General features: G+C 41.8%; 1 protein-coding gene across 11 annotated transcripts in view; it reads right to left on the reverse strand.

Moving 5' to 3' along the window:
- The window catches only part of szt2 (SZT2 subunit of KICSTOR complex), a 91,369-nt gene that overhangs the window by 36,430 nt on the left and 28,261 nt on the right, over positions 1-26,678 (reverse strand). For all 11 annotated transcript variants that reach the window (XM_019345913.2, XM_019345905.2, XM_019345907.2 and 8 more), the window contains 12 exons: positions 26,262-26,382; positions 25,976-26,128; positions 25,478-25,580; positions 23,794-23,908; positions 21,923-22,010; positions 18,578-18,696; positions 18,187-18,351; positions 16,053-16,137; positions 6,884-7,057; positions 2,898-3,089; positions 902-1,101; positions 553-719 (listed from right to left, as the gene is read on the reverse strand). In XM_019345913.2, coding sequence (XP_019201458.1) covers positions 553-719; positions 902-1,101; positions 2,898-3,089; positions 6,884-7,057; positions 16,053-16,137; positions 18,187-18,351; positions 18,578-18,696; positions 21,923-22,010; positions 23,794-23,908; positions 25,478-25,580; positions 25,976-26,128; positions 26,262-26,382 — 1,682 coding nt within the window. The remainder of the gene's footprint in view (positions 1-552; positions 720-901; positions 1,102-2,897; positions 3,090-6,883; positions 7,058-16,052; positions 16,138-18,186; positions 18,352-18,577; positions 18,697-21,922; positions 22,011-23,793; positions 23,909-25,477; positions 25,581-25,975; positions 26,129-26,261; positions 26,383-26,678) is intronic.

A 26,678-nucleotide genomic window follows, 5' to 3' on the forward strand; every position in this document is an offset into this window, starting at 1 on the left:
TCATAAACCAGGCATCGTGATCGTGTTGGAAGACTGACTGTGAAAACATCATTCTTTGTTTTTACATTGATCAGGTCCCAATCAGCTAAACAGCACAGAGAAATTAAAAATGCATGCCATGAAGGAGTTCGGGTCTTAGGAGGTTAAATTTGACACCAAAGACTGTGACCATCTTCTAAACCATACCAGAATAATTTAGGCTCTTCGTGCTTTCCTCTTTATATAAAGTTTTAATGCACACGCTTTAGACAAGCGGCTCTCAAAGCATTAATGTCCAAGTATCAACCCAAGGGGCCAACACATGACTGAGACCCACACAGGAAAAATGCTGCATATATAATGTGTCATGTAGCTTTCATTAATAATAATTGGTCTTTTCCTGCTATATCACACTATTTCATAAAGTAGAAGAAGGAACTGCACAGCAGTAGCCTGCGTTGTGTCCGTATTATCTCCAAGGACTGCATAAGGGTTCAACTTTTTATGACTCCTATCTTACTGATGCAGTTAGTGTTCAGTAGTAATAAGTCAAAGTGGTTTCATGAGTCCCACCTCTGGGTCTGCTCTAGCTCCACAGCCACCGTCTTGTCCTGGCTCCACTGCTGCTTTACGTTCTCCGTCTTGTGTCTGCGGCGCGCCGCTCGGCCCTCCTCTCCTTTCTCCTGCACAATGTCGTCTGTCGTCTTGGGGCTCCCGAGCTCAGCCGAGTCTGGCTTACTCTGATGGAGGGAAAGAAACATGCTTACTTTCATACGTCTCTGTGATGACTTCAGATTGTTTAACACATCTGATGTGTGCCAACTAGGCGAACAGTCAATAAGTACGGGGAAAAGTACAAAAAACAGTAAAGATTGTATTTTAAAGGATTAAAAAATGCTGACGTAGACAGCCAGTGACTGACCAGTATGTCCCAGAAGCTGCGGCGAGTGCTTTTGCCAGTAGGCGTGGTGGACTCGGGTGTGCTACTTCCTGTCATGGGGCCGCCTCCTACAGCTTGGATTAAGCTGATCGGAGATGGACTGGTTTTAAAAACCCTTGAGCCGCTGCGCTGCCTGGGGCTGTCCTTCACTTCTTTCACCTCAGGCAAAGGAATCAGCAGTCCTGAAGGACATTTCACAATCACACTTCAATTAAAGTCTTACACTTTTCCCAAGGCTGGCTGTGGTGAGATCCACCACGCTGTTCTGTTTTCTGCCACTGGGTGTCACGAACGCCCGCATCCAAATATCCCACACGCTTGTAAATTATTTATTTACTCTGTTAGGCAAATAAGCCTGATAAAGGTATATAGCAACTGTGATGTGAGTGAGTTCATGACCAATTACATGAGAGTCAAACATAACATGGGAGGGAGCTTTACTACATTCAAACAGGAAAAGAAAATCAGTCTGTCGTATCAACGTGTTAAAATTTTACCTTTCCATAAAAGCCCTGCAGCTTCAGTATGTGCTGCTGCTTCTCCTCCATATCATCCTCTGATGTTGGGTTAACCAAAAACAGTGATTAAATGCATGTGGGTTATCTGAAAAATTCCAAAGTGTGGGCTAATTTGGAGTCCTTTGTGACCCATCTGTCTAAGTCTGCTTGTGCTGATATTATCAGCTCAGTAGAGGATAACTTGCCAATTTTCTCTCATCACCATCATTAAACCTCTGATCTGTGTCATGATATCAGTGTGGAAGGCCACAAACAGATGAAGCAGCATGAATATTGGATTAATCCAGCCAAATGGGCCATTATGCAGCAGCAGGTAAACTATCTCACTGAATATGTACAAAGGCCAACAGTACACTCCATGCTGGTAATAGTTACAGAAATACAGCAAACCAAATTCTTCGCCTCGCTCAGAGGATGGCACTGATAACGTAGGCTCAGCTAAATTTGTGGTTTTGTAGTTAAAAGGTTATCAGGAAGTCCCTTTGATACCACAAAGCAGTCCTGGAGGGACAGTTGCATCCATCTTTGAGACCTACTCAAGCACCATTTGGGTTGTGTAATGCATCCGCTGAATTGTACCAGCTCAAGATTAAAGCATTAAAATAAAAAACTGAAAAAACAAATGATTGGAAAAAAAAAACCATGATATAGTCCCCTACTACTCCGAAAGAGACTCGTGTTTAGGAACAGGACTGTCTATGGGTCAGGAAACCACAAATATAGACTGAACCTACACCTGGCTGTAGCACATCTGTCACCATCTTACAATGCTGTGATTGCAGCCAGTCCCCAACTCTCTGTGAACGCTACTCATGGCCACTGATCAATGCTCATGACAATTTAATGATAATGAAACTGACCTCACGACCTGCGACTTTCAGTCATTGTGCAAATGTAATGTTCACACGTTTGTGGAAACCTGCAGTCAGCTGAGACTGAAGGATGAGTGAGAACGCTCCGTCCAGATGAACAGAATCAACCTTTTGGTACATCTGCTTGTAGTTTTGAAACAACTCAATACTTTTAGTCTTGCAGTGAAAGTTTGTTATTTGATTTGCCAAAAACAAACATTTTAAAAACATGAAACTGCTGCTGACTACAGCTTTTATGTATCACTGTGTACCAAATAAAAAAAAGGCCATCACACGGCAACAATGTGTCAAAATCATTTTAGAAAAATAAACGTCTTTGGCTGTTTTGGCTACATTTGCATATTTGAAGTAAACAGTGACAGTTTCAGCCCCATTATCAAACTTTTAGGAGCCAGTTATCTCTCTCGTTCCTCTTTGACAAAATCGAACAGAAGCCATTACATCAGTGTTTTTGTTGACACAGTGTCAGAAGTGTGGTGAATTATATTACACTGTAAAGCATTGTTTTTATTGGACTGCTTGGTACAATCTGATTGCAAATAGGTGCAGACACAAAGGCACAGCATACAGATGCAGTAACGAGCTCACCTTTTGCCTCTTCTTTCTGAGCTTTCGTTGCCGGGCAGAGGACCCCGACACAGAGAGGGTTTGGCAATACTCTCAGCTCCATGACAACGTCACACAGAGCGTGGCGCAGTGCCCCCTGCAGTTTGTCACTCAGCTGAAAGGGGCTAATGTTGCCTTGTTCCCAGATGTCGAAGCGGACATACAGCTGCGGCTCTGTTAGAAGCAAAACAGACGATTAAGTGAAAAAAGCAATAAAAAGGAACACCTTGTTGACTCACACCACAACACCCACATCCCACAGAGCCAGAAAGATATCTGAAATCACTCTGTCATATTCTGTTGAGCATAACATCTCATCCCATTTCCTTTTACAATTTTTGGATTGGAAGGAAGGAAGGAAGGAAGGAAGGAAGGAAGGAAGGATGGATGGATGGATGGATGGATGGATGGATGGATGGATGGATGGATGGATGGATGGATGCTTACAGCAATAAGTAAAGTGGTGCTTGGCTTGTGGTGAATGGCAAAACTGAAATATCATTATTTTCCCTTTAAGGACCACAGCCTCATGTCAGCATTTAACGCTGTCATCAGCGGGCGTTGTGTTAAAAGTATGTAAAACAACTGATAATGAGGCTACTCTTGGTGCTTGTGCTGTGTGTCCTTTAGCTTAACCCCTGTATAAAAGGTGGCTGTACCCACTGTGATATCGCCCACAGGGTTTGCAAAGCCTGAAACTGAGCTCTTTCACTGGCTTGGCCTCATGTCACCCATGCATGAAAAGCACAGGGCAGGTCTGACTGTGACACTGAGGGACACTGCACACTCAAACCAAAGCATCAACCACAGGAAAGGCCTGCCATAAATCACACCTTTCCTTCTAAAGGTTAATGAGGACCAATATTTTTTTAATAAATATAAACATTTTTTTTGAATAGATCCTGAAATAATCAGGAAAGTATTTACTGAGGTCATCGAGTTAGCAATAAGGTTGTTTTTTGTTACATTTCTAATCATGTGCAGTCAGACTTTTTATCCCCCAGTTCTGCACTGGCTTCAACCTCCAGACTCAGCAGCTGTAGGATGTAAATGGTAAATGGACTGGTTCTTATACAGCACTTTCTACTCTATTGAAGCCCTCAAAGCACTCTATACATCATTCACCCATTCACATCCATTTATTCAAGCACTAAGTGCTTTCCATCTAACATTCACACACATTCATACTCTGATATCAAAGAGCATTTTGGGGTTATTGTTATTAAACTGTAAATTTATTACAGCCAGGGATCGAACATCAACCTTCGAATGAGTGGATGACCTGCTCTGCCTCATGCTGCACAGAAATCATTATGTACAACAAACATCTTTGTTGTTAAGTGAAATCAAATGTTAAGGCCAATAAGAAGGAAGCACTGCAGACACCGACTCATCAGTGATCACCTGTGATGTGGACAAATACCAGTATGGGTCAAACATCCTAAACTTTGAGTTTTCCTCCAGCACACAGTTTTGGGGTTAGTCTCATAACGATTACCAAAAATAACAAAAAGAAAACATTTTAGTCACTATCCAGATATCTAAATACTTCATTTACATGTGCACGCTACTTACTTATATGGATAGACTTCAGTTTGAATGATAACACCATTCACCTCCTGCATCTCATGCATAAGGTGTTTACTGGAGTGACAAAACTGTAAAGCCTGTTTAGACGCTAAGCTTCTGTCATTTTAAATCTTAGGGGTCCCAGTGTGCCGACACAGAAAGGGTTGCTCCTTATAATCCAGGTAGAGATAAAAGAACCAACACTTAAGTTTTCAGAAGTAATCAGCACACGTTTCTTAGAGATGTGGTCTTAATATCAGGTCAGCTGTCGCACCATGTCAGACTTGGATAAGGGCCATTAATCATCTGCACCATGGTGTCATTTCTCTCACAAGGATCATGATTAAACCGACCGTGATATATCGATGTTAAAAACAGCTCATGGTAGTGCACAGTTTAAATTACATTGCATTAGCGATTAGCTAACATATCCCTCTCTGTCACTCCTACACATCTATTCAACCTAATTGCAGAAGGTGATGAAGAATAAAAAGCACCTGCTCAGAGGGATGATGGACAGTTATATTCAGATGCTTGTTAGGTACACATCATATGAACCCTGTGCCCTCTGTTCTGCTGCTTCACACACTCATACTTCATATTTCATGCAGAATTTACTGAACCTGTCATCAAACAATATAAAAACCATGTAATGTGAGGGTTATACTACACAGCTAACTAGTTAAACCTACAGCACTGACGATGACTATTTTTAATGCCTAAAACCAAACAGCTTGATTGTTATTTTCCTCATATTTCACCAATCCCAACAACAGAGTGTGACTAACACTTTATATAATAACAAGCCCCAAATATGAGATTTCGTTTTGATTTATGGCCGTGTGCTGCAGTGTCACATTGACAAATTTAGCTTCCAGGAACAGAAATGGCTCCATAATAGAGTCGTATTCATTAACCGGGGAGATTTACTTGTTCCGTTTTAGGGGCATTTCATATTTGGACACTAAATTTAACGGCTGGACTGTTAACCCCAGCACAGCTTGATGTTTATGTATGCAATTAATCCATTTTAAAATTAGTGGCGTTTACACAATGAAATGCCTCCTGGGACGTGCTGTAACCTTGTTACATAAACAAATCCAGCAGTGAGACGATTCTCAAGAGGGTAAAGAATAATGTGAAAACCAATGAGCCCAGTCTCTGCTGCAAACATTAGTTTGGCATTGTAAAAGTGAGCTGCACTGATTTTCACATGCTAAATTCAAGTCGTGCTTAATCTACGAAGACCATGAAAACATCTGGAGACCAGGTCATTATCCCAGTTTGGGCTTGGACATCTGGATCCCATTGCTACCTAATATTAAGTATGCTGTGGAGCAGATGAAGAGAAAGATCACTCAGTGCCACATCTTCTGTCTCAAGCTGCAGAGCAAAGTGGAGCTCACATGTGCACCAACATAAACTCAGCACACCTGTAAGAGAGTTCTGCATTGCTACAAACTTCTCATTACCTCCTTTAATAATGTCAGACTGACCAGGCCACCAAAACGTACCCCTGAAAGAGGCCTCCAGTCTACATCCTCCACATCAAAGTGGCTCCCTGTCAATATCGAGCTTCACTTCCCTTCACCTGAGATACAAATTTGTTTACAGTCTGTTTACAGTCTGCAGCTCTAATTGGCTGCTGGGTTATCAATAAAATATCGGCAAAGTTCAGATAACAGAGACGCTTATTAAACTGTAGCAACACAAAGGCCTGTGATCACCACTCACTGTGTGTGGACAGTTTCTGTAAAGACACGGTTCGGGTTTACCAGAAAGGCAGCTTTACAATGTGGAGATGGACGTTTTTAGAACTGCAGCAAATGAAAAATAAAAGTGCAGGTATGACCGTGACAGCTGCATCAGCTGTTTACAGGCTGCAAATCTGCAGCTTGTGAGTCGTCACATACATGTGTGGCTGCAGGTTAGATTCAACAGACAATTTACATCACTGAAAGTTTCAAAAAGGAGCAAAGTAAGTGAATATTTATACATTTCTTTTTTCTCTGTCCTCGGGGTATTTCACTCTGTGGTCAATTTAAGCTTTTATAGGAGCAATAAAATTCATTTCTGAGGAACACAAGCAGGCATTTTTTCATTTTCATTGTAAATCAGTTCGTCTTCCTCAGAGGCCCAAACCAGCACTGTGTTGTTGATGAATTCTTGTTTCCAGCATCTCTTCAATAAAGCTTATTTATGGACCCACCGAGCACCAAACACCACTCAGAGCTGTTTCCTGCTGCCTGAATCTTGTTGACCTGTCATCAACATTGCTGCTAATACTTTTATTAAAATGGCAAATTCTTTCATTCTGATAAACATTTGTTTCCCTTGTTCTGCTGTGGCTAAAATATCGATACAACATTTACAAACGACTGTTTGTTCTTTTTAATTACCTGAGCCGCTAATGATGGACTCCACTTTGACGACAGCGGTCAGCTCATTAAAGTGATCTGGGTGAAGGGGGACGGTGCAGTTCTCGGACCTCTGCAGGGCGGCACAGTCCTGAGCTGGAACTTGAAGGGGCCGACCGTGGGCATCGACAAAGGAGAGGGCGATGCAGGCGATACCTGAAACAGCAGGAAACGTGTTCAAATGACCATCTTCAAATAAGATAAGATAAGATAACCTTTATTAGTCCCACACGTGGGAAATTTGTTTTGTCACAGCAGGAAAATCGGCAAAGTCTGGGTCGCTCATTAGTTTTCAATTCATACAGTCTCCTCATTTCATGTTTATTTGAAATTTCCCAGCAACTTTGACACAGCTTTGAGGTTTTCAGGCAAACACTTCTGCCTGATTATTGATCATCTAATACTTCCTGACACATCACAGTTCTGCACAAGCTTCATCAGAAGTATAGCTGCAGTAGACCTCCACATGATCCTGCATGTTATACTAGTACCAAACAAAGCTCCTGAGCTAACACACAGCTACATAACCACCATGTATACTTTAGAAATTCATCAAAGTACTGAGACAGAGTGAGCTGAACTCATACAAGCTGATAATCCCTGAGAAATACTGTAAAGCTTAAGGGACGATGTGAATGACTGAGCTCCCCGAGTGAGGGCATCCACGGCTCCGTTTTTCCTGCCATGGTGTTCGCTACACTAGTAAATGAAAACTTACACAGTCACATGTAGTAGTTCTTATTACAGGGCAGTAAGAAAACAAACTCACATGTGTATTATTAGATAAAGCAGGTTATTCAAGTACTGGCTCGTTTTTGTCTGTGAACATGTTTCAGTGTTAGTGGTGTATGTTGGACCCTACTGCTCACCTGATCCACCAATAAATGATTTTAATCACCATCACATCTCACTGAGTACAACACGAGGTTCAAAGTCAACAAAGGCGATAACACAGCTCACGCTACTAAACTAAGACGGCAACAACTGAAACCCTCAGTTGGAGATTCACAGCGATAGCTCGTCTGCTACCTACACTGCTACGCAAGTTCCTTTAAACTGCAAGCTACTTTGCAGCCCTACCTCCACCCTCCTCTATGATGTGCATGCCTTATTTAATATCATGTCTGCTGCCACCTGTGCCCACTCTGTTCTGTACTGGGAGATACTGGACCCTGCTCAGAGAAATGGGAAAATCCCCATGGGCGAGATGATTTTCATTTTTTAAACAGTTTAAATTGTTAATTTTACTACTTATCAAAGTGAATCTGCATCTCATTATTTGACTATTTATTGCAATGTGCATGCAGCCAAGCATGCTGCATTAGCCAGTTACTGATATAGGCTTCCTGTAACTGGTGGTGATGGCGAGCGAACGACCAGATCAAGCTGGGAGGTTTGTGTGTCTAATGGGCAGACACACAGAGTGACTTCAGGCTCCCATCATTCTGAGGGTACATGGCCATCCTCTGTATATAAACACTGACACTGGTTGGTGAGGTTGACACAAAAAATACAAAATAAAAACAAAATCATAAAATGCTCCCCAGAGACAAAAGTCATTTAATGATTTGCAAATCCCATAAATCCATATTTCAATCATAGTAGAACACAGAAAACATTTAGATATTTAAACTGAATTTGTTTTCTTTTAATTTAACAGCAGAAGTTCACCAGTGTGCAAAAAAACTGCAAAAAGTTGTGCAACAAATTTAGAATAAAATTTTTCAAAAAAGTAAAAAATAAAAATGGGCTGTATCGTGCAATAACGAAGCTAAATGTGAACACGAGGCAGAAATACCAAAGCCGATCCAAAAGATAGACTGAGGCAAAGTGGAAAAATGCTGTGTGGTCAAACAAATCCAAATTTGAAATTCTTTATGGACAACATGCACACTGGATCCTCTGGCCTAAAGAGGAGAGAGACCACTGGGCGTGTTATCAGCGCTCAGAGCAAAGCCTGCTCCTGGTGGTACGGGAGCGCATCAGTGCTCAGGGATCTAAGGCACCATTAAAGGGGAAAGTTATAAACTGTGTTCAGAGCAGCATACGCTCCCTTCCATATGACAGCATGGCTTCATAATACAAAAGTCTGAACTGGCCTGCAGTGAAATTAAATGAAAAGCACGACAAACACCCAGGAATGTCGAGCATCTAGAATCCTCCATCAGACAAGAATAGGACAACATTCCTCCCACAAATCCAGCAACCAGCGTCCTCAGTTCCCAGACATTTATGGGAACTATACATGTATTTCACTAAAACGGTCATGAATGATGAATAGTTAAAAAAAACAAAGCTGGGAAGCTTAATAGTGGTAAGCATGACCCTCGCACAACTTTTCCCCTTCTCAACATTTTAAAATGTTTTTTTGTTCTGTTGTGGAAAAAAATGGTTCATGAAATTTGCAAATCGTTTTATTTCTGTTTACATTTTACACAGTATCATACTTAAAGTGTATGTTCTTATATTTCAGGTTCATTTAATTGTGGCAGTGTTGGATTCTTACAGAAGAGATCCTGGGATCACCGCATTTCATGCACCCTGGAAGTCCATGCCAAATCTTAAGCCAACTAAAAGATGGATGCAGCTGATAATAATAATAATAATAATAATAATGATAATAATAATAATAATAATAATAATTACAACAACAACAATGTATATGCTGATGGAAGCCTAAAACAGGCAGAACACAGCGTTAGGGCACTACAAAGAAAGAGCATGGGGAAATAAAAGGCCACGAGCAGCAGCAGCAGCGCAGGCTTCAGTCGACACAACCAGCAGGAGTTTGTAAAACAGGCAGGTACCTTTAAACTGAGAAGGTGGGAAGAGATGCTGAACCAGCTCCAACATGGTACCTGGGTCAACATTAAAAAGACCCAGAGAACAGAGAGTATTAGGGATGCAAAACCAATATCGTTTTATTTTTATCCAATTTAACACCAGGAAACTCCAAGAGGGGGAGGCAGTTGTTGGGCACCATGTCCCCACACTAATAAACCCGACCCACTAGCGGGATTTTGCTTGCAGCATTATTTGCAAGCTAAACATGATTAGCCAGCTAGCTGCAACTTCACTGTCTACTGATGTTTAGGTGATAAACTAATTTATACATAGCCAGATCAGCCCAGGGACTCATCCAGCCTTATTGGCAGTTTCTTGCTTCATGAGACAGTTTTGCTGTGTTTGTAGGCACAGCAGCATTAGCCAACATTAGCTTAAAGAAAGAGGGTTGTGAGTCAGATTTGATCCACCAAACCAATGAGCCTGCCATGAAACGAGTCCCATGCTTATGTTGACTGGTGCTTAATGCCCAACACAGCAGCTAGCTGGCTAACCATAGCTTGCTTATGTCATTACCAATAAAACTCAAAAGGTTCTGGCGTTGTTTTGTTGTGTTTATGTGAAGTTTGTGTTAGTTACTGCATTTCTAAGCTACCATTAACTATTGTTGCTTACTCCTGATGCCGGGAGCAAAAGAGAGTCTTGGGTGCTTAAACAGAGGGGAACTACATGTTTTTAGGTTCATGAAGATGCTTCTCATCCAACAGGCTTCTGCAGTTATAAATCCCCTAGTGGGGGCTGGTCCCTTGTAAGAGGTCTGTTAATAATATACATAGTCACATGAGCCAAGGTCTGATAAAAGATGTGGGTCATGAGCATCACTGGGGCCAAAGTGTGAAGACGTCACCCCATTCCACCCTCATGTGAGCTGTCGAGGTCAACTGAGGCGAGGTGTGAGAGTGGGGGGTTTAAAAAGGATCTCGAGACTGAATTGTAGGTGCCTCATAGCTGACAGCTGAACTGAATAAGCCTCTTGGATGAGAGGTGGAAGCTTTTCACAAACCTAGTGAAGTCCAGCTGCCGTCTTTTTAAGCACTTAAGAGGACTGAGAACCGACAAAGACACGAGCAAAGGAGAGGCACTCGGGAGTGGGAATGGTGTGGATTTGAGAAAATCCAAGAGCTTCTCTTGGAGGCAATCAACAGAGTCATTTGTGGGTATAGTTTAGTTTTTAAAGTATTGACACATGCACCCGTTTAAACTGCAATTAAAAAGAAATAAATATATGAAGCAGTTTTATGTAATGCATTTTTCAAGCCCTGGATCCACTGACAGGGTGTTGTTCAGTATGACCTCTCATAGACATTTGAACTTCAATGGTAATTTCATTTACATAGCACATTTCATTACATGTAAACTCGATGTGTTTAACACATATGAAAAAACCATTAAAGACCTGTGTAGGCTTTTACTGCATTGAGGACGTGACAACAGCACCAATGAAGTCAAAGCCTGTGTGAATAAAAAGGTTCTGAGTTTGTTTGTAGCTGACCTCAGGTTAGCAGGCAGCTTGTTTCAAAGCACAGGACCACACTCAGCACGCTTACACGTGAGTTATACTGCGTCAGATCTACGTCGTAAATTACACCCCAACCCAAACCCTATTTAACCCTATGCTGCAACCTTCTACATCAGCTGTCCCCAACCTTTTCTGCACCACGGACGGTTTAATGTCAGACAGTATTTTCACAGACCGGCCTTTAAGGTGTGGCGGACAAATACAACAAAATAAAATAATACGACCGAGACAAAAACGGTGGTGTTTTGTAAATATAACAATAAACATGAATTCACTGTGTAATTGTGTAACTTTATTAGCAGCGTCCTCCTGAAATGCACCAACAACATAGAGAGTAACATCCTCCTCTCTGCCCCTTAATGCTCTCTGGTCGCTATGGTAACACGTAAATATTTCTTTCAAAATAAGACGCACGACTACAACACAGGAAAAGACCCAGGGAAACTGAGTTAATGATAAAACCCTGAAAACCATAAACGTCACACCCGAGCCTCAACTCTCGCGACCCGGTACCAAATGACTCACGGCCCGGTACCGGTCCACGGCCCGGGGGTTGGGGACCGCTGTTCTACGTAACCTGACGTGCACTTCCCGAGAAATGTAACTACAAATCGGGTCGATGCATTCCACAATGTCTTGAAGTTAGTAAGTTAGTAGATTTATTCCCTCATTTTTCACAGAAGTCTACATGAAGCTTCAGTTCTGATTCTGGGAACAATCCAAAAAAAAAGAAAAAAAGAAAAAAAAAAAAAGGATAACACTCTTATCTTATATTAAAAAAAAAGTCTTTATAAGATCCTTGCTAACATAATTTTATATGTTTCTTAATAAGGTCTTATTGTTGATTTAGAAGCAGTATAAAGGCAGAGTTAGTTGTTAAACATAATAAATAAATAATAAAGAATCTATTTAGATTCTTAATATGTCTATAACATGTAATAAACCCTTGTGTGATAATCTAAAATCTGATGCCACACTTGCATATTATTAACAGCTAATATGTGTTAATAAGCGCATTATAAGGATGTTATCTATTAACAAGTGTTGATAAGGTCAGTGACTTTTTACTAAGTGCAAATAAAATCTGAAGGTACAACAGGAGCTGTTACCTCACAGCTAGTTTGGAAGCCGATCCTAATTTAGTCAGCTGGGATTCAGACGATAAACGACTGAGCAGCAAAGAGTCATTAGAGAACATTTCATTAATTAGCAGTCAGGCAACACAGGTGAGAGTCAGGGTAGCTCTCAGTTTTAGAGCTGTCTGACACTCGGGGAGTTATTTCACACTCTGAGTGGGGGATTGGATATCATCATATAACTTGAGGACCTTGTTCCACAGCTGCTAAAACTAATGACATTCAGTCAGAGCTTTCCTGCATAGCAATTAAAAAGTAGTTAGACGGCAAGTGGAATGAATGTAGGAGCGAGGGACAAACTCTTCACATCAGCCTTGATGTTTCGATTCGACAGGCGCGCAGAGGTCAGTTTTAAAGAGAGACTCGAGGAGGCCATCTCCAGAGCTCCCACTGCACTGCAGCAGCGCTGTGTTTGATGTTCGCTGGAAAGTTACTTGGTACCAAAACAAACAAAAAAAACTTGGCATGTGTTATTTTTAAAGAAGCTGATATAACAGGGGGAGTTGTTGCTGATCCTTTTATTTTAGGAAGGTTTGACACTGAGCCAATATTTGGTGCAGAACTCTACAACACCAAAAACTAGACCTGATGTAAATTTGGCCACTTTCCCCTTCAAGGCCGTCTCCTTGCCCACCTCTGGGCCACTTCCAGCACAGCTAATACTTTTACATCAGTCCACAAAAGTCCTCGTGCAGACAGCAAACATCAACCTGTCTTCATATTAGGATCATCACCTGTGAGTCTGCTGCCTGCAAACCCAGAGGCAGCACTGTGAATCTGTGCACCAGGATCAGACTGCCAGCTTCTCTGGTAGCATCCTGGAGCTTCTGCAGGAGAGCATTCAGCCCAAAGGACCTGGACTCTGCAGCATCTTTATGCATGTGCTCATAGCACATTATAACAGCATTAACAGTAATCTTCACACTGCCTGTCTACTCTCCAGATCAGTCTCCCTGCAACTTCAGCTCGCTCCTCAAAATGAAATTCAAGATCGAGTTTGGTCACACAAGTATGAGAGAGCAACAACTGCAAAGGTTCAAAATGGGATTTCCAGGAAGTGATCCAAAAGGAGTGCTTGAAATAGTCCAGAGGTGTACAAGGAATAAAAATGTACGGCAAGCATTGCCTGTGCTCGTTATTGGTGAAGTCTGAGATGGTTTAAAACCAAAGTCCCAAAGCACATGAAACAGCCTTACCACGTGCTAAATGGCTGGCAGAGATTTAAAAAAAAAAATACAATAAAGTAAATTTCACTTGATGTGCTTTTGCTTTTTAATACTTGCAACAAAAGTCTGATTATATACAATATCTTTGTTATTGGTTAATATAGGAACTCTGGCCTGCACACTGATTCTACAAATGAAAATGAAGCACTGTAATTAAAAGCCAAATGTTAAGTTATAATGACAATGCCAGGGAATGTGTCACAGAAACAGTAATTATAAATAAGCGCTTCAATTCAGTAAACTCATCATTTACATTGATAATTAGCTGCCCTTTGGTTGGAGCTGCTGAAGGATAGCAGAGTTATACATTCGCTTGCTCGCAGTGAACTAGGTAACCTTTCAGTTACAAAGCAGCAGCACTCCCCTTTAACTGACTTCAAATGCCAGTAGATGACATTAGCATATTGATAAACAAGAAAGTATTGCAATATGAAAAGGAACTGATCAGTTCTGCAGGAGAAAGGCATGAAGGGAAAACTTTGCAGAACTTCAGCTCGATTTGAATAAAGGAGCAGAGCTAAATGAGGCACCGTTAACATGAAGAAACCAATTTCTACACAAGTGTGAAATTACATTCATGAGTGAATAAACCACACTGTACAAGCTGTTAGCTCAAGGCAGCCGGCTGTTAAATAGCACTTGTTTGTGCAGCTCACAACAATCCACATAACGAACAGGACAGCTGAGAAGCTTCCCTGCAACAGGCAGGTCACCGAAAGAGCAAATGAGGTTCCCATCTTAATGCAAAACACACACACATGCACACACACACACACACACACACGTTTCAGGTGCACGTTAAGGAGGAGGAAAGGAGAGCCACCTCAGGAAAATAAATGTGCTGATTCTCATCATAGAAATTAAGAGTGTGTGTGCAGCAAAGGGAGGAAGACTGTGATGGTCTCTGTTATGCCAGACAGGGAGATGAAAATGCCTCCTGAATTTAATGTGGGAGTTATAAATAGGAAAAAAAAACAGAGACTGTCAGCAGATTTGATGATATCACACTGACTCCAAATCAGCAGCTTAACAAAGGAAATGGAGCCAAAAGCTGAGGTTACAGCAAAGTTTCCAAGTCATTATTTGTTCACAGTAAACAAGGAGAACTTGTCAGCGCTGTAAAGCAGTTTATGAAAATCAGACTCGAAGAGGTTTAAAGAGGCTGGTCTTTATTTTCTCTCACATATATGGTCACATTAGTGGATGCCCACTTAAGGCATGGATAAGGTTTCAAATAATGAGGACACTGGACTGAAAAGTCACCCTGTGAGCCAAAGCTCAGCCTTCAAATTGTTTTCAACACTTTTTAGTTTCATACTGCTTTTTCTACTCTGAGCGGCCATAAGTGCAAATATCCAACATGCAGTCATCTTAGGTAGGAAGCTCCGGCTGTGTACCCGCCCACCTGCAGTGCAAGGACAGCCAATCAGAAGAAAAGGTGGACGGCACCAAGGCCCACTGAATGTTTCAGTTAGACACAAAACCTTTTTCACTTTAGTAGACGAAACCAACTATAACCTTTGTGTCACAGGTTCTACCAAAACCCGTATGAGGACAGAGACATGGTCCCATGAATGTACAGACGTATCCTGCTATGCCAAAGGTGACTGCTCTGCTCTTAAAGAGCCGCCATGTGCTTCAAAAATGTTGAACTGAGAAACGTATCAGCCCACAGTTGAGGTTCAAGCAGGTTTCACCTTCATCATAGGTGTATTTATTCATGATTAAAGCTGCTTTTCTTAGCTTAACAATTTCATTCAGCGCGCTGGGAGAAGCTACATGTCTGAACTTTAATGGGGCCATAATGTTGTGTGATTTGGGAACCGGTGAGTAAGAATCATTTGCAGAGAATAAAGGTTTTTAAACCTTATTTTGAGGCAAAGCGGAAACATTTCTGAAGCAGGTTTTTTGTTTTAGAATATTTGTCTTCGTGACAAATGAACCTGAAGTTATGCTTCTCTTATTCTTTTGGACAGGCTCAGTCTCACATCACCTGACCCGAGTGCTGAGACTGACTCCCAGAAGGATTTTGGCTACCAGGAATGAACATTAGCAGTGCTCATGAAGTAATACAGTAAGTATACAGATTCCAGGTACTTACAGGGTTTGCCAGCAGGTACAACCAGCACCACAGCAGGAATAACCTACATGCAGACTCCTACATCACTATCAGAGAGACAGGCTATGTGGCAAACAGCCTCCATAAGATACACTGCCGGCTCTGGTCATGTGTCAAAGATGGATTTTCCTGAACACAGTAGTGCAGTCCACCTGGATAAGTTTGGGCTATCGGGAAGCATTCACAGGTGACAGGTTTGAGGGACCGTTACTGTGGACTGTCTTTGTAAGATTACCATCCCCCCCAAACACACAGGGTAACTGAGGCCTGGTGGCAGTGACATGCTGGGCTGGGAGAATGTGATTACCTTTGCCTCCCGTCCCCTGGCCTCCGGGCTTATTGTAGAGGTAGATATCACCGTCAGCCATGTCACTGCTCAAATGAAAGTAGTGCTGCAGACAGAACAGGAGAGCAAATCAGTCTCTGGAAGCTCAAACCACACAAGTCAGCATTTATTTCACACACCACAATGAGACTTGTCAAAATGATTTTAGTATCTGCCTCAGTTGTGCAGAGCCAGGAGCCTCCCATATCTAGGATTTATTCATTTTTAATCCCGATCACTTTAAACAGTGCTGTTTGTAGCGCACTCGCATGTCAACCTGTCATCTATCAATGCAGGCAGGCGTTTCTCAGTTTGCAGGGAGCACTGACTTATTTTTTACAAGTCAACAAATCATTCAAAGTATTTGGAGGACACAAAAAAGTCAGACTTGCTGTTTACTCAGGTGTTTAATTAATCATTCTCACCACTGAGCAAGCAGCAGTAGTTTCTTGGATTATGTGGAAGTTAAAAGTCAGAAATGATCTCATGGTGAGTGATTAGAGAGCTGCTGACACGCCACTGATTTTGCTGAGTTTTCTCTTTTCTTTCAAAAATAAAATCTTGTAAATTAAACACACAGTCTGGAGATAAGACCTGAACAGGTACACACTACAGGAAGGCTGGTGACACTGAGCTTCAGATGTTCAGGTAACCTGCTTCTTACTCTCACTGAGAGGCAGCTGGTATACTGCAGTGGACACTTGTATATCATGCAGTGTGTGCTGCATTTTACTTTGCACCTCGTGTATTTTATCTGTTGTGAGCCTGTTTAGCTGCTTTCTTGGGCACGTGTGTCTTATGAAATACATTTTTAATCTCAGTGGGACTTACCAGTAAAATAAAGGTCAATCTGCTCAAACGGAACAATCTTAGTAGACTTGCTAAGATATATTTATATGACCCTTTTATTTATTTTAACAAAGCAGTTTTCTTTCACTAGTATGTCTGGTGGTCCCTTCCTGTCCTTCATGTCTATAGTTCACATGTTAAACCCTCCTCGAGGTCCACAGGGATAAACCGCAGAGCTGTTCAGGCGATCTCCAGAATTTCAAATCTGACTCTAGTTCCTGACAGTTACTTCAAGTTTTCTGTGTTGCCTCCAAATTCCAATGCAATTCAATGCAATTTTATTTATATAGCGCCAAATCACAACAAAAGTCGCCTCAAGGCGCTTTATATTGTACAGTAGATAGCACAATAATAAATACAGAGAAAAACCCAACAATCATATGATTGTTGGGATGTTCAATTCCAGTGAACCATCTTTAACCTACACATCAGCAATGTGTAGTGCTGCTTTATGGCAAACATGTCCCTTTGAATTATCTGAGAACTAAGACTGTTTGCTGTGGGGGGTAACTGGACTGACTCCACTGTGCTTTAGCATTCAAGTAGTTTATTCATCTGTAACTTAATACCAAATATTAACAATAATAATCTATTTTATATACAGCCTATAATATAATAATGTTCAATAAGCCTAAACAACAAATAAACAGAGTTACAAACAAGCAGACAAAGTGAAAGATAAAGTAACTGTCCGCTGAACATCACAACAAGCTTTCTGATCTGACTGCTGCTGTTTTTTTCACGCCATCAGACCTTATTGTAACAATGTCACAGTGTTCCCTGAACTCAGCATTTCATTCGGGGTGTATGCAGTTATTGAAAGTGACAGAACTGCCAAGAGCCAGAACTACAAAGACGATCACTTCCACAGCCGACACTTTGACGTGTCAGAGGACTCGTGTTTTAATGAAGGCTGAATTCCACTTAAAGGATGTTCTGTTTTTGTGCATACTGGTTCAGTGTCATGGCTTACATAGAAATGTAATGAAATGTAGCCATCATTAAAGGTCTTTTGTAACTACTCTCCACCACAGGGTGGCGTTTTATCACAAAGTGTCACCGTGGTTGCCAATTAAGCAAGAAAACCTTTGGAATCAGGTGGTTCGAACTGAGGCCTCACACAAACGTGTTTCATCATTTCTTTATAAACAAACGTGATTTCTTTCTGCTCATTCACATGACCAACACCATCCTGACTCCAGGTATTTATCAAAGATTTAAAGACGAATATTAAACTGAACACATGAGGGGAAATGTTAGCTTGTACCTTGAAGTGATGTGCTGTATTCATGTCCGTGTACTTGGGCACGTGCAGGAAGATGAGGAGGTTCTGTTTGAGGTAGTGAGCCACAGCGGACAGCCAGGGGAGGCAGTACTGGGGGAGGCTGAAGGTCATCACCTCAGTGGCTGGAGATCCTGACGGCTGGATGAACTGACCAGACAACATTTGGTGAAGGCTTTTATCTGAAGCAATTTTCAGTAGTCTGAGTGCAAACAAGTGCTTTCTGCATTCCCCAGGGAGGATACAACCCAAACGCAGTACACAGTTTACTCATTTCACTATACAAGTCCAGGCACACAGAACTACAGAAGAACACCACACACACAGAAACACAAAATCAATTTTCCCCTAAAAAGTGAAAAGCATAACAATGTACCTCCACATCAGCTGGCGTCAGCTTGCAGTTCCTGACAAGCATAACAGTGATGATGTCCAAGGTGGTTTCATCCAGGCGCTTACGCAGCACCTTCACCAGCTCGTCTGTGATCTCTGGACCTGAACAAACGGTGATAAAAGAGCCCCGTGTCACCCTCACACACCTCTTCTGGCCAGTACATTAGAAACGGGACGGAAAGTTAGCGATTAAAGTCTTCAGAGGATTGAGTGCATGAGGCAAACCGTTCCCCTGTGACAGAATCAAGTAATCCAAAGGTTCTGCTTACAAAGGGACCGTCCAAGTGCTTTCAGACTGTCCTTGTCGTGAGACGTTTAGAAGCTTTCAAGGTGTTCGAGATGTTTAGAAACTCTCCAGCTACGTGATATTGATCTCTAATTACATGCTAACGTCATGTCTATAGCCTGATGTTTTTGTGTTCTCTCCACCATCCTGTGATGGAAGCACATGGCTGCACCGCCCTACACTAACACTGTATAAAGCAAGGATAAAGCACCTTCATTTCATCTGGCTGTATAATAAAAAATGAAAAAAAGAAAAAAACAAGGAAAAAAAATATCAGTCTTTACTTAAAGATGCTAAGATGGGCCCGTTGCTAATGTTAGAGCGAGACGCCTTGGATCGATGGGGAGTGGACTGCCTGTGGTACCAAGGGCAAAGCCAAAGTATGGGGAAGCAGCTTTCAGATATAATGCAGCATAAAAAACATGATAGTTTCAGGAATGTCTCAACAAACGAATATTTTTACTCCAGACAGAAACATTTTTATTCTTGAAATGCTGAGCAGAAGCACACAAGGGAACCTCGTCTTTGTTTTTCAAAGACATATTTATACTTTCCCAAGGTGAATGCTGATATTGAACATGGCCTCGGTTTCAAATAACGAGGTCGGGTTATCTACAATCAGTCCCTGTGAACTCAAAGCTCAAGCTTTTGGCTAAACACTCGGATTTCTTCTACTTTTGGCTCTGTATGATGTCACAGAGAGGGGACATTCCTAATATGGTCATCTCAGGCGTACAGCTTAAACACACGCCAACCTCAATATTGGAAACTATTACCATTATCCTACTGTGGCTCTCTATATGAAAAAACTATGTAAAAGAATAATGTTGGGTCTGCTTTAATAAAGCAGCTCTTCTGCTGACAAAAGCAAACTAATCACACAAACACTTGGAGGAGACTTTAATACAGCCATCCAGTGATACTGCAGAATAAAGATAATTTCAGACTATGATGAGTGGAAGAAGCAGAGGAGGATTTTAATGAGTTATGCTTTGAGAAACCATGAAGTGAGGCCAGCGTGTCTGCCTGAGACAGCTCCAGATTCCCAGTGCAACAGCCCCATCAACATGTCCGCAGGAGGAACAGCACCGGTCAGCAGAAACTCTTCACACCTAAACGTGTCAGCTTTTTATTTTTAACATGAGTTAGCTGAAGGAAGACGTGTTTAAAATACACACACACATATACTTAGGTTGATTATTCCCAGTGTGATGAAACTAAGGTGCACACAGTAGTAGGGTTTGTGTTGTGTGCAGTGCTGTCTTACATTTATGTCAGGAAAAGCATCTCTCTCTCTAAATTGAGTCCAATTTGGGAGTCACACCCCTCCACTACAGAACCCTTGTTCCCCAAAAGATGTGTGAACAAGGTAGTTGACAATTGCCTTCTCTGTCAGTGCTCCAAGTCACACTCAGAGAGAGAAGAGGAGCAGTGAAGGGTGTTAGCGAAACTGTGTGCAGCTCTGGCAGGTTTCCACCTCCTCATCACTGTGTGTGCAGCGGAGCAGCATCAGCCAGCGGCTTGTTGCACTGAGGGGCGCCACACAGTGCTACAGGCCTTCATTTATGTTTACTGGGAAATGGACTTGTTCTTATATAGCACTTTTCTACCTGAGCACTCAAAGAGCTTTATAATGCTACGCAGCACTAAAAAGCCTCCTCAGAAACTGAGAACTGCTTTGTGCAAACTCTGCACCTGATAATGGTCACAGATAACAACGCATTACATTTTAGGCTGCAGGAAACATGCACGCCTATAAATACATTCGACCCAACTATCCTTAAGAAATCAAAGTTCATCATATGTGGAAATGCTGCCACATGTATGTCAAAGCACTTTATTAACACCAGGATAACCTAATTAACTGCTGCAGGTTAAGTTGATGCTGCATTGCTGCCATTAATCAATTGCTATTAATTTTCAAAATTGCTTATCTTATGTTAACAATATAGTGGAATAAAAACATATATATTTAGAAACACCATTACAAATCCGTCCTTATGTGCTGCTTAAAGACGAGGAGGGTCGACCTGAACCCACATGTCAAAGTGTCTTTTGGGTCTTTTGGCAAGACACTAAACCCCAAATTGCTCCTGATGCAACCACCAGAGTGTGATGGGTGTGTGCATGCATCAGGTAAAAAGCACTTAAAGTGGACAAAATAAAGCACTGAGTGTGTGTGTGTGTGTGTGTGTGTGTGTCTTGTTGTAAGGAAGTGCTTTCAGTTCTCAGCAAAGATGAAAAATGTAAGAAAATATAAACACCGTCCATTTACCATTTCACGAGTCTGGATGCAGCATCTGTGTATATAGTGTGAGAAGCAGCAAGCTGCAACCTTCTGAACACGTCAGGCTTTGATTCACCAATTTGTAATTTAACTGGTGTAAAAGCTGAATTGGCATGGTTTGACATCAGCTGCTTTGATTCTGTGGTTTGCTTTTTCCCCTCATTCTTTTCAAGTAATGGTTATTTAAAGACTGTCCCACTAAAACCAATGCAGAGTTGCGATCACCATCATCAGGTGATTTTGTTCCTGTCTCCTATTCACCTATCAGCAGTGCTTTTGTCTATAAGACAAACATGAAGATGGTGCAGATTAAACCGCTGCCTTTTAATGACATTATGAACCACATTTTGCAGGCTGCAGCAAAGGATACTATAACTACTGCTGTAACATTTAGAATAGTCAGGGACACTTTAAACAATATGCATTCTCCATCATATGGATGATTTCTGCTTTTTTATGCATTAAAAACCTTCAGTGAAAACTACTTTAGATTTTCAATGAGCATTTTCTCTGTCCGGTGGAAATCTGATCATTTTAGTCCAATCTAGCACATGAGTGACTTTATCTCTCACCTGACAAATGTGAAAATCTCAGATACTGACAGTGACATCACTCCCAATACTTTCTGTTTTCCTTACTATAAAACACCAGCCTGTTATGTGAATAACTGTACAGAAAATAATTCTGACTTCATTTGGAGCACACTATTACAACTTTAAAATGATTCTCAAGCCCTGATGTTTCCCAGTTCTCACCTGCACTCCCCACTCCATGCACCAGCAGCAGGATGTGCTTATCTACTTGTCCAACTGGCCGAGAGCCCTCCAAAGAAGACCTGGAGCCCTGAAAGACACATCAAAGATTTGGCAACAGTACTCCGATTCAAACCTCAATGCAGATTACACCGGTATCCTTTAATTTGTGTGTGACAGTGCATCTCTGTGGGAGGTATATGTACATGGACTTGGCATCAAATGTGCTCATGCCTCCTGCCAATGTACCAAAACCCTCCCCCGTGCTTAATCTGGCTGGTAAACAGTGTGCATGTTCATATTTTGATAGACATCTGTTTTCTCTCTCTGCTTGTGCTAACAAATATTCAGTCCTTCATACTTCACTTCACGTTGTCCTTTCTGCCCGTTCCATGTGCACAGGATCCTCTGGAAATATGCTGAGAGGAAGATGAGATTTACTTCTGCTGCTTAATGTAAGTGCTTTCCAAAACTGTCCATCAGCCTTTCCGTGAGCGAATCTGAGGGAATGCAGCTGAAAACGTCTTGCTTTCCTGCCTTATCGACTGCACCCAGTGACTGACAGGCTCAGGTATAATCTCCCTTTCAGAACATCAGATAAGGTGCACAGAACCACCGGACCTGGAATTAGAGTCACTGAACTAAAACTTCCCTGAATTCTCTGACCTTTGACTACAGGCAACTTCCAGAAGACTTAAAATCCCTGTTTTATTAATCCAATTAAGCAACACGACCTGCATTTACACACTGTTGTTTATTATCGGGAGGAAGTCCTTGAAGTGTTTCACAGAAGAGTGGGAAATTAATGGAAGATACTGGTCTCCAGTGCTACCCTTCAGCCTCCCAGTAGATACAACTATGGTATCAATTTCAAAATCTTTTCTCACCTTCTTCTCAACTTATTGCATTCATAAGATTTTGAAAAAGCTCGACCTCTGACCACTGAGATTCAAACTCATCCGGGATTTTTAGTAAACGCACTTATGGTCCAGCTTTAGTGGTCTGACAAGTGAAACTTTTACTCTAAGAGTAGTTTTTACTCTAAGAGTAGGCTTAATCCGGCCCTCGAGGCCTGGAGTTGGACACCCCTGACTTAATCCATGTGTGGGAAACTAAGCCTGTGACCCTCAGAGAGAACAAATTTCAGCAAGATCATCTTAATGGCATAACTGCTGTTACAACACAAGTCCACTAACCAACCAACAGAAACACATCATAAAATGACAAGTTGATAAAATTAAAGTAATCGTACTACAGATAAACTGTGAAAAATGAAAGAGTTGGGATTCTCAGAAAATCAAGCTGAACCGTCTCATATGTTTGATCCGTCCCAGCCTTCAGCGCCTGCCTGACACATACTCTACCTCTCTCCTTCTGCAGCTCAGGTTCATGCCTGTGGGCAGGTTTGGCACACCTGTGCTTTACCACCTCATCACCCTGCAGTATTTAAGGACCAGCTCATCCACCCACTCTGCCAGAACGTTACAGTCGTCAAAGCAATTTAGGCTCAAATTATGCTCCCAGTCAATTATCTGAGATTGTCCTTGTTAAGTAAATTTCCCCCCGTGTGCCCGCCAGCAAACTGTCAGCCTCATTTCTGGATCCTTGCCTCTCTTGATACTTACCTGTCTGCCCACTCTCCACCCATGCTTGCACCTCTCAAACCCACTAAGACTCTGAACAAAAACCTTATCATCATCTTTGATTAAATACACACAAAATCTGTTTCAGAATGTAGACGTTTGTATGGAAGCTGCATTTAACTTTGCCTATCCTGGTTTACATCATCACACAGTCCCCACATCTTAAAGTGACGTCCCACAGTGAAATGATCTGTTCTTGGTTGCAGTCAATGAATAGACTTGGTCACTTACTACAGAGTCCTCGGACATCGAAGGCTCTTGACTCCTGGCGAGCCCGATGCAGCGAGGCGTGTGGAGGTTCCCGTCCATGTCGGAGTACTTCCCTGTTAGTGACGTTTCACAGAGTCTGGAAAGAGAACACGAGGAGGTGCTTCTGTAAGTTGATGTCTTTCTGGATGAGCTGGTAATAATCATGTATTTAAGAAGAGAGAACCATCTCTGCCCGCACATCTGCCATTACGACAAATGTCACACAATTTGTTGCTGCTTCTCAGTGAAAATCACTCTCACTGATGTTAAAGAAATGCTGGATATCTGAAACACATTGGAGGTAAATTACAATACTTATTCAGAAAAATAAGTCTCTGGGCTCGTTTTCTGCTTTAGCTGTGCAGAGAAACGTCGATCTGCTGCCACTTTAAGTGTAGATAAACTGCTGCAATCACTCACGCGCCGATCAATACGTACGTTTGAATCCTCATCAAAAATTCATGTCCGAGCAAAGATGCTGCTGAGGTGTAACATAACATACGTCTGGTTTTTATCGTCACTACATCACCTCATTAATGTATATAAATACACACATTCACACACAGACTGATTTATATGAAACTCTGTATTCTGTGGTTTGTTTCCTGTTTTATTCTCAAAGAAGGAATTTTCGCACTTTTCCTGCAGAAGAACACAAGAAACAGCTGATACGATCATATCAGGCCCTGCAGGCCTTTCATTCATGTCAGTCATTGTTGCACAAGGACAGGACGCACCACGTGTGTGCAGCAGCATCCAGAGATGTCCTGATAGCTGAATCATTGTGACTGTCTCAGCTATTTTACCGGTGACCACACCCTTCACCTTAAACTCAAAGACCCTCTGTCGCAGGTCCGTCCTAAGGAGAGCGACTGTTGAGGATGTGCGACTTAAATAAACAAAGAAACCAAATAGAAAAGATTAAATGCTAATGTTGGGATGACACACTGATAAGGAGACAGTTTGTAAAGACCTATGACTGTATGTCCGCCCTTATATACAATCGTTTGATGAGACTGTCAGGCCCGATTTATAAAGTTTGACAACGGTTCTTATGCAAATAAAATGTTTTCTTTTCCAAATACATAAAAAACCCCACATTTTAATGCCATGCACTCCACCATATGAATCAAACAAACATGCACACAAAGTGTTGTGTTTAACTACAGCAAATCTTTACTTAAACACAACACAGTAACTGACTGACTGTGTTCTACTGTGAAGTGAACGGGGAACTGCGTCAGCAAGCATGAGAGGAAATGCTGGCTCCAATCTCACAGACAAAACTACGATTTGGAAGCTGCACCATCTGGCACAAACATCACAAAATTGTTTCCTTGCAAAGTCCTGTTTGACAGCAGTTCAATTACCAGGAAGTCGGATTTCTCCTCTATCACACTGTTGTTGTAAGAACATTTGTGGGTGGATTTTTGCCTCCAGCAAACAAGATGGAAAAAATCTCCCCAAATCTCAGAGTCAAGGAGAGCCGTGTCACAACAATCTTCACAAAGCTCTCGCAATATGGAGGAAAGTTTATACTGGGAACTTATACTGGGAAGTTTATACTGGAGTATCAGGGGGCGAAATGCTGGAAAATACTTTGGGGGCAAAACTGAAGCCCACTGGAGAAGAAAAGAAGTGAAGTAACAGAGAGTCAAAGTCAAACCTGAGGTAGAAGACTGATTTAGTGGTACGCTCCTGGTAGACAAACATGTTCTTCCTGTTGACCACACAGAACGCATTCAACACAGAGCGCAGGGCCTGGATCGCTGCAGCAGGACGACAGAAACATGTTTACAGAACAGATCCACTGATTTAGGAACATCATCTTTGCTTGACTCAAAAAAACTCTAATTCACAAGCACTTATTTCTAACTTCAGCTCTCTGTATCGAAGATTAGCCCAGGGCTCGGTATCATACTGGAATTGAAAAAGTTGGATCGAGTTAGCCATGAAAAAGAGCCCACATGTTTACATGAAGTTCCCAGTTAAAGCTAATTAAAATGCATGGATTCACAGCTACGGGTGAACATTTAATAAAAAACAGAATTATAAATCCTTTTTAAATCCTGCACAGCGATTCCTTGGAGTAAGTAAGAAGAGATTTATAATAGACTGAACTGAAATGACTACATATGTTTAAAGCCGAGCAGGTTCCTCTCACCTCTGGCCACTCCCATGTTGGGTCCCATCTTGAGTCGGGGGTGAATGTGGATGATTGTGCGCCACACCACATCGCAGGCAAAGTGCCCTGGGATAAACTGCATGGTAGCAGCCAGATAATCTCTGGCCTGGTAGCTCTCCTCTGTGCTGTAATCTGTGTGGTTAGAGAAACACCAACATTTACAACTTTGTTTACAGAAGATTTCTTATATATCTAAAAACCTTTGTCAGGAATCCCAGCGTTAATGTAAAGCACTGTAAAACTACCTGCATCTTATCTCACTCACCATCAGAGGTGTTGAGCCTCTGCCTGCAGTGAGGCTCACTCTTCCAGATGTCTTCCTCACTCTCAGCCACCAGCAGCTTGTTACAAAGATGGCTGTCGTGCAGGTCCTGGAGCAGCATACGCTACAAAAACACAGAGTGTGCAAACAGAAAATGCAAGTTTCAATTCTCTTAAATGTCTGAAAATTTTACAGCAATTAATATAAACGTTGATGAGTTTATAGATTGTAGAAAAAGAAACAAAGAAAAAACATTTGGACCGAGTGTGCGGCGCCCGCTGTCACCCAAAGCACGCCAGCTGTGGGGAAGTACATTTAACTGAGTTTGGTATTTCAATCAATCAAAACAATGGTCCGAGTACAGGACACGCTTCAGGCTGCAGAAATAATTAGCAGGTATTGACAGTTTCTAGACATGGA

The sequence above is a fragment of the Oreochromis niloticus genome, linkage group LG15 (genome assembly GCF_001858045.2).
Source record: "Oreochromis niloticus isolate F11D_XX linkage group LG15, O_niloticus_UMD_NMBU, whole genome shotgun sequence".
NCBI lineage: Eukaryota > Metazoa > Chordata > Actinopteri > Cichliformes > Cichlidae > Oreochromis > Oreochromis niloticus.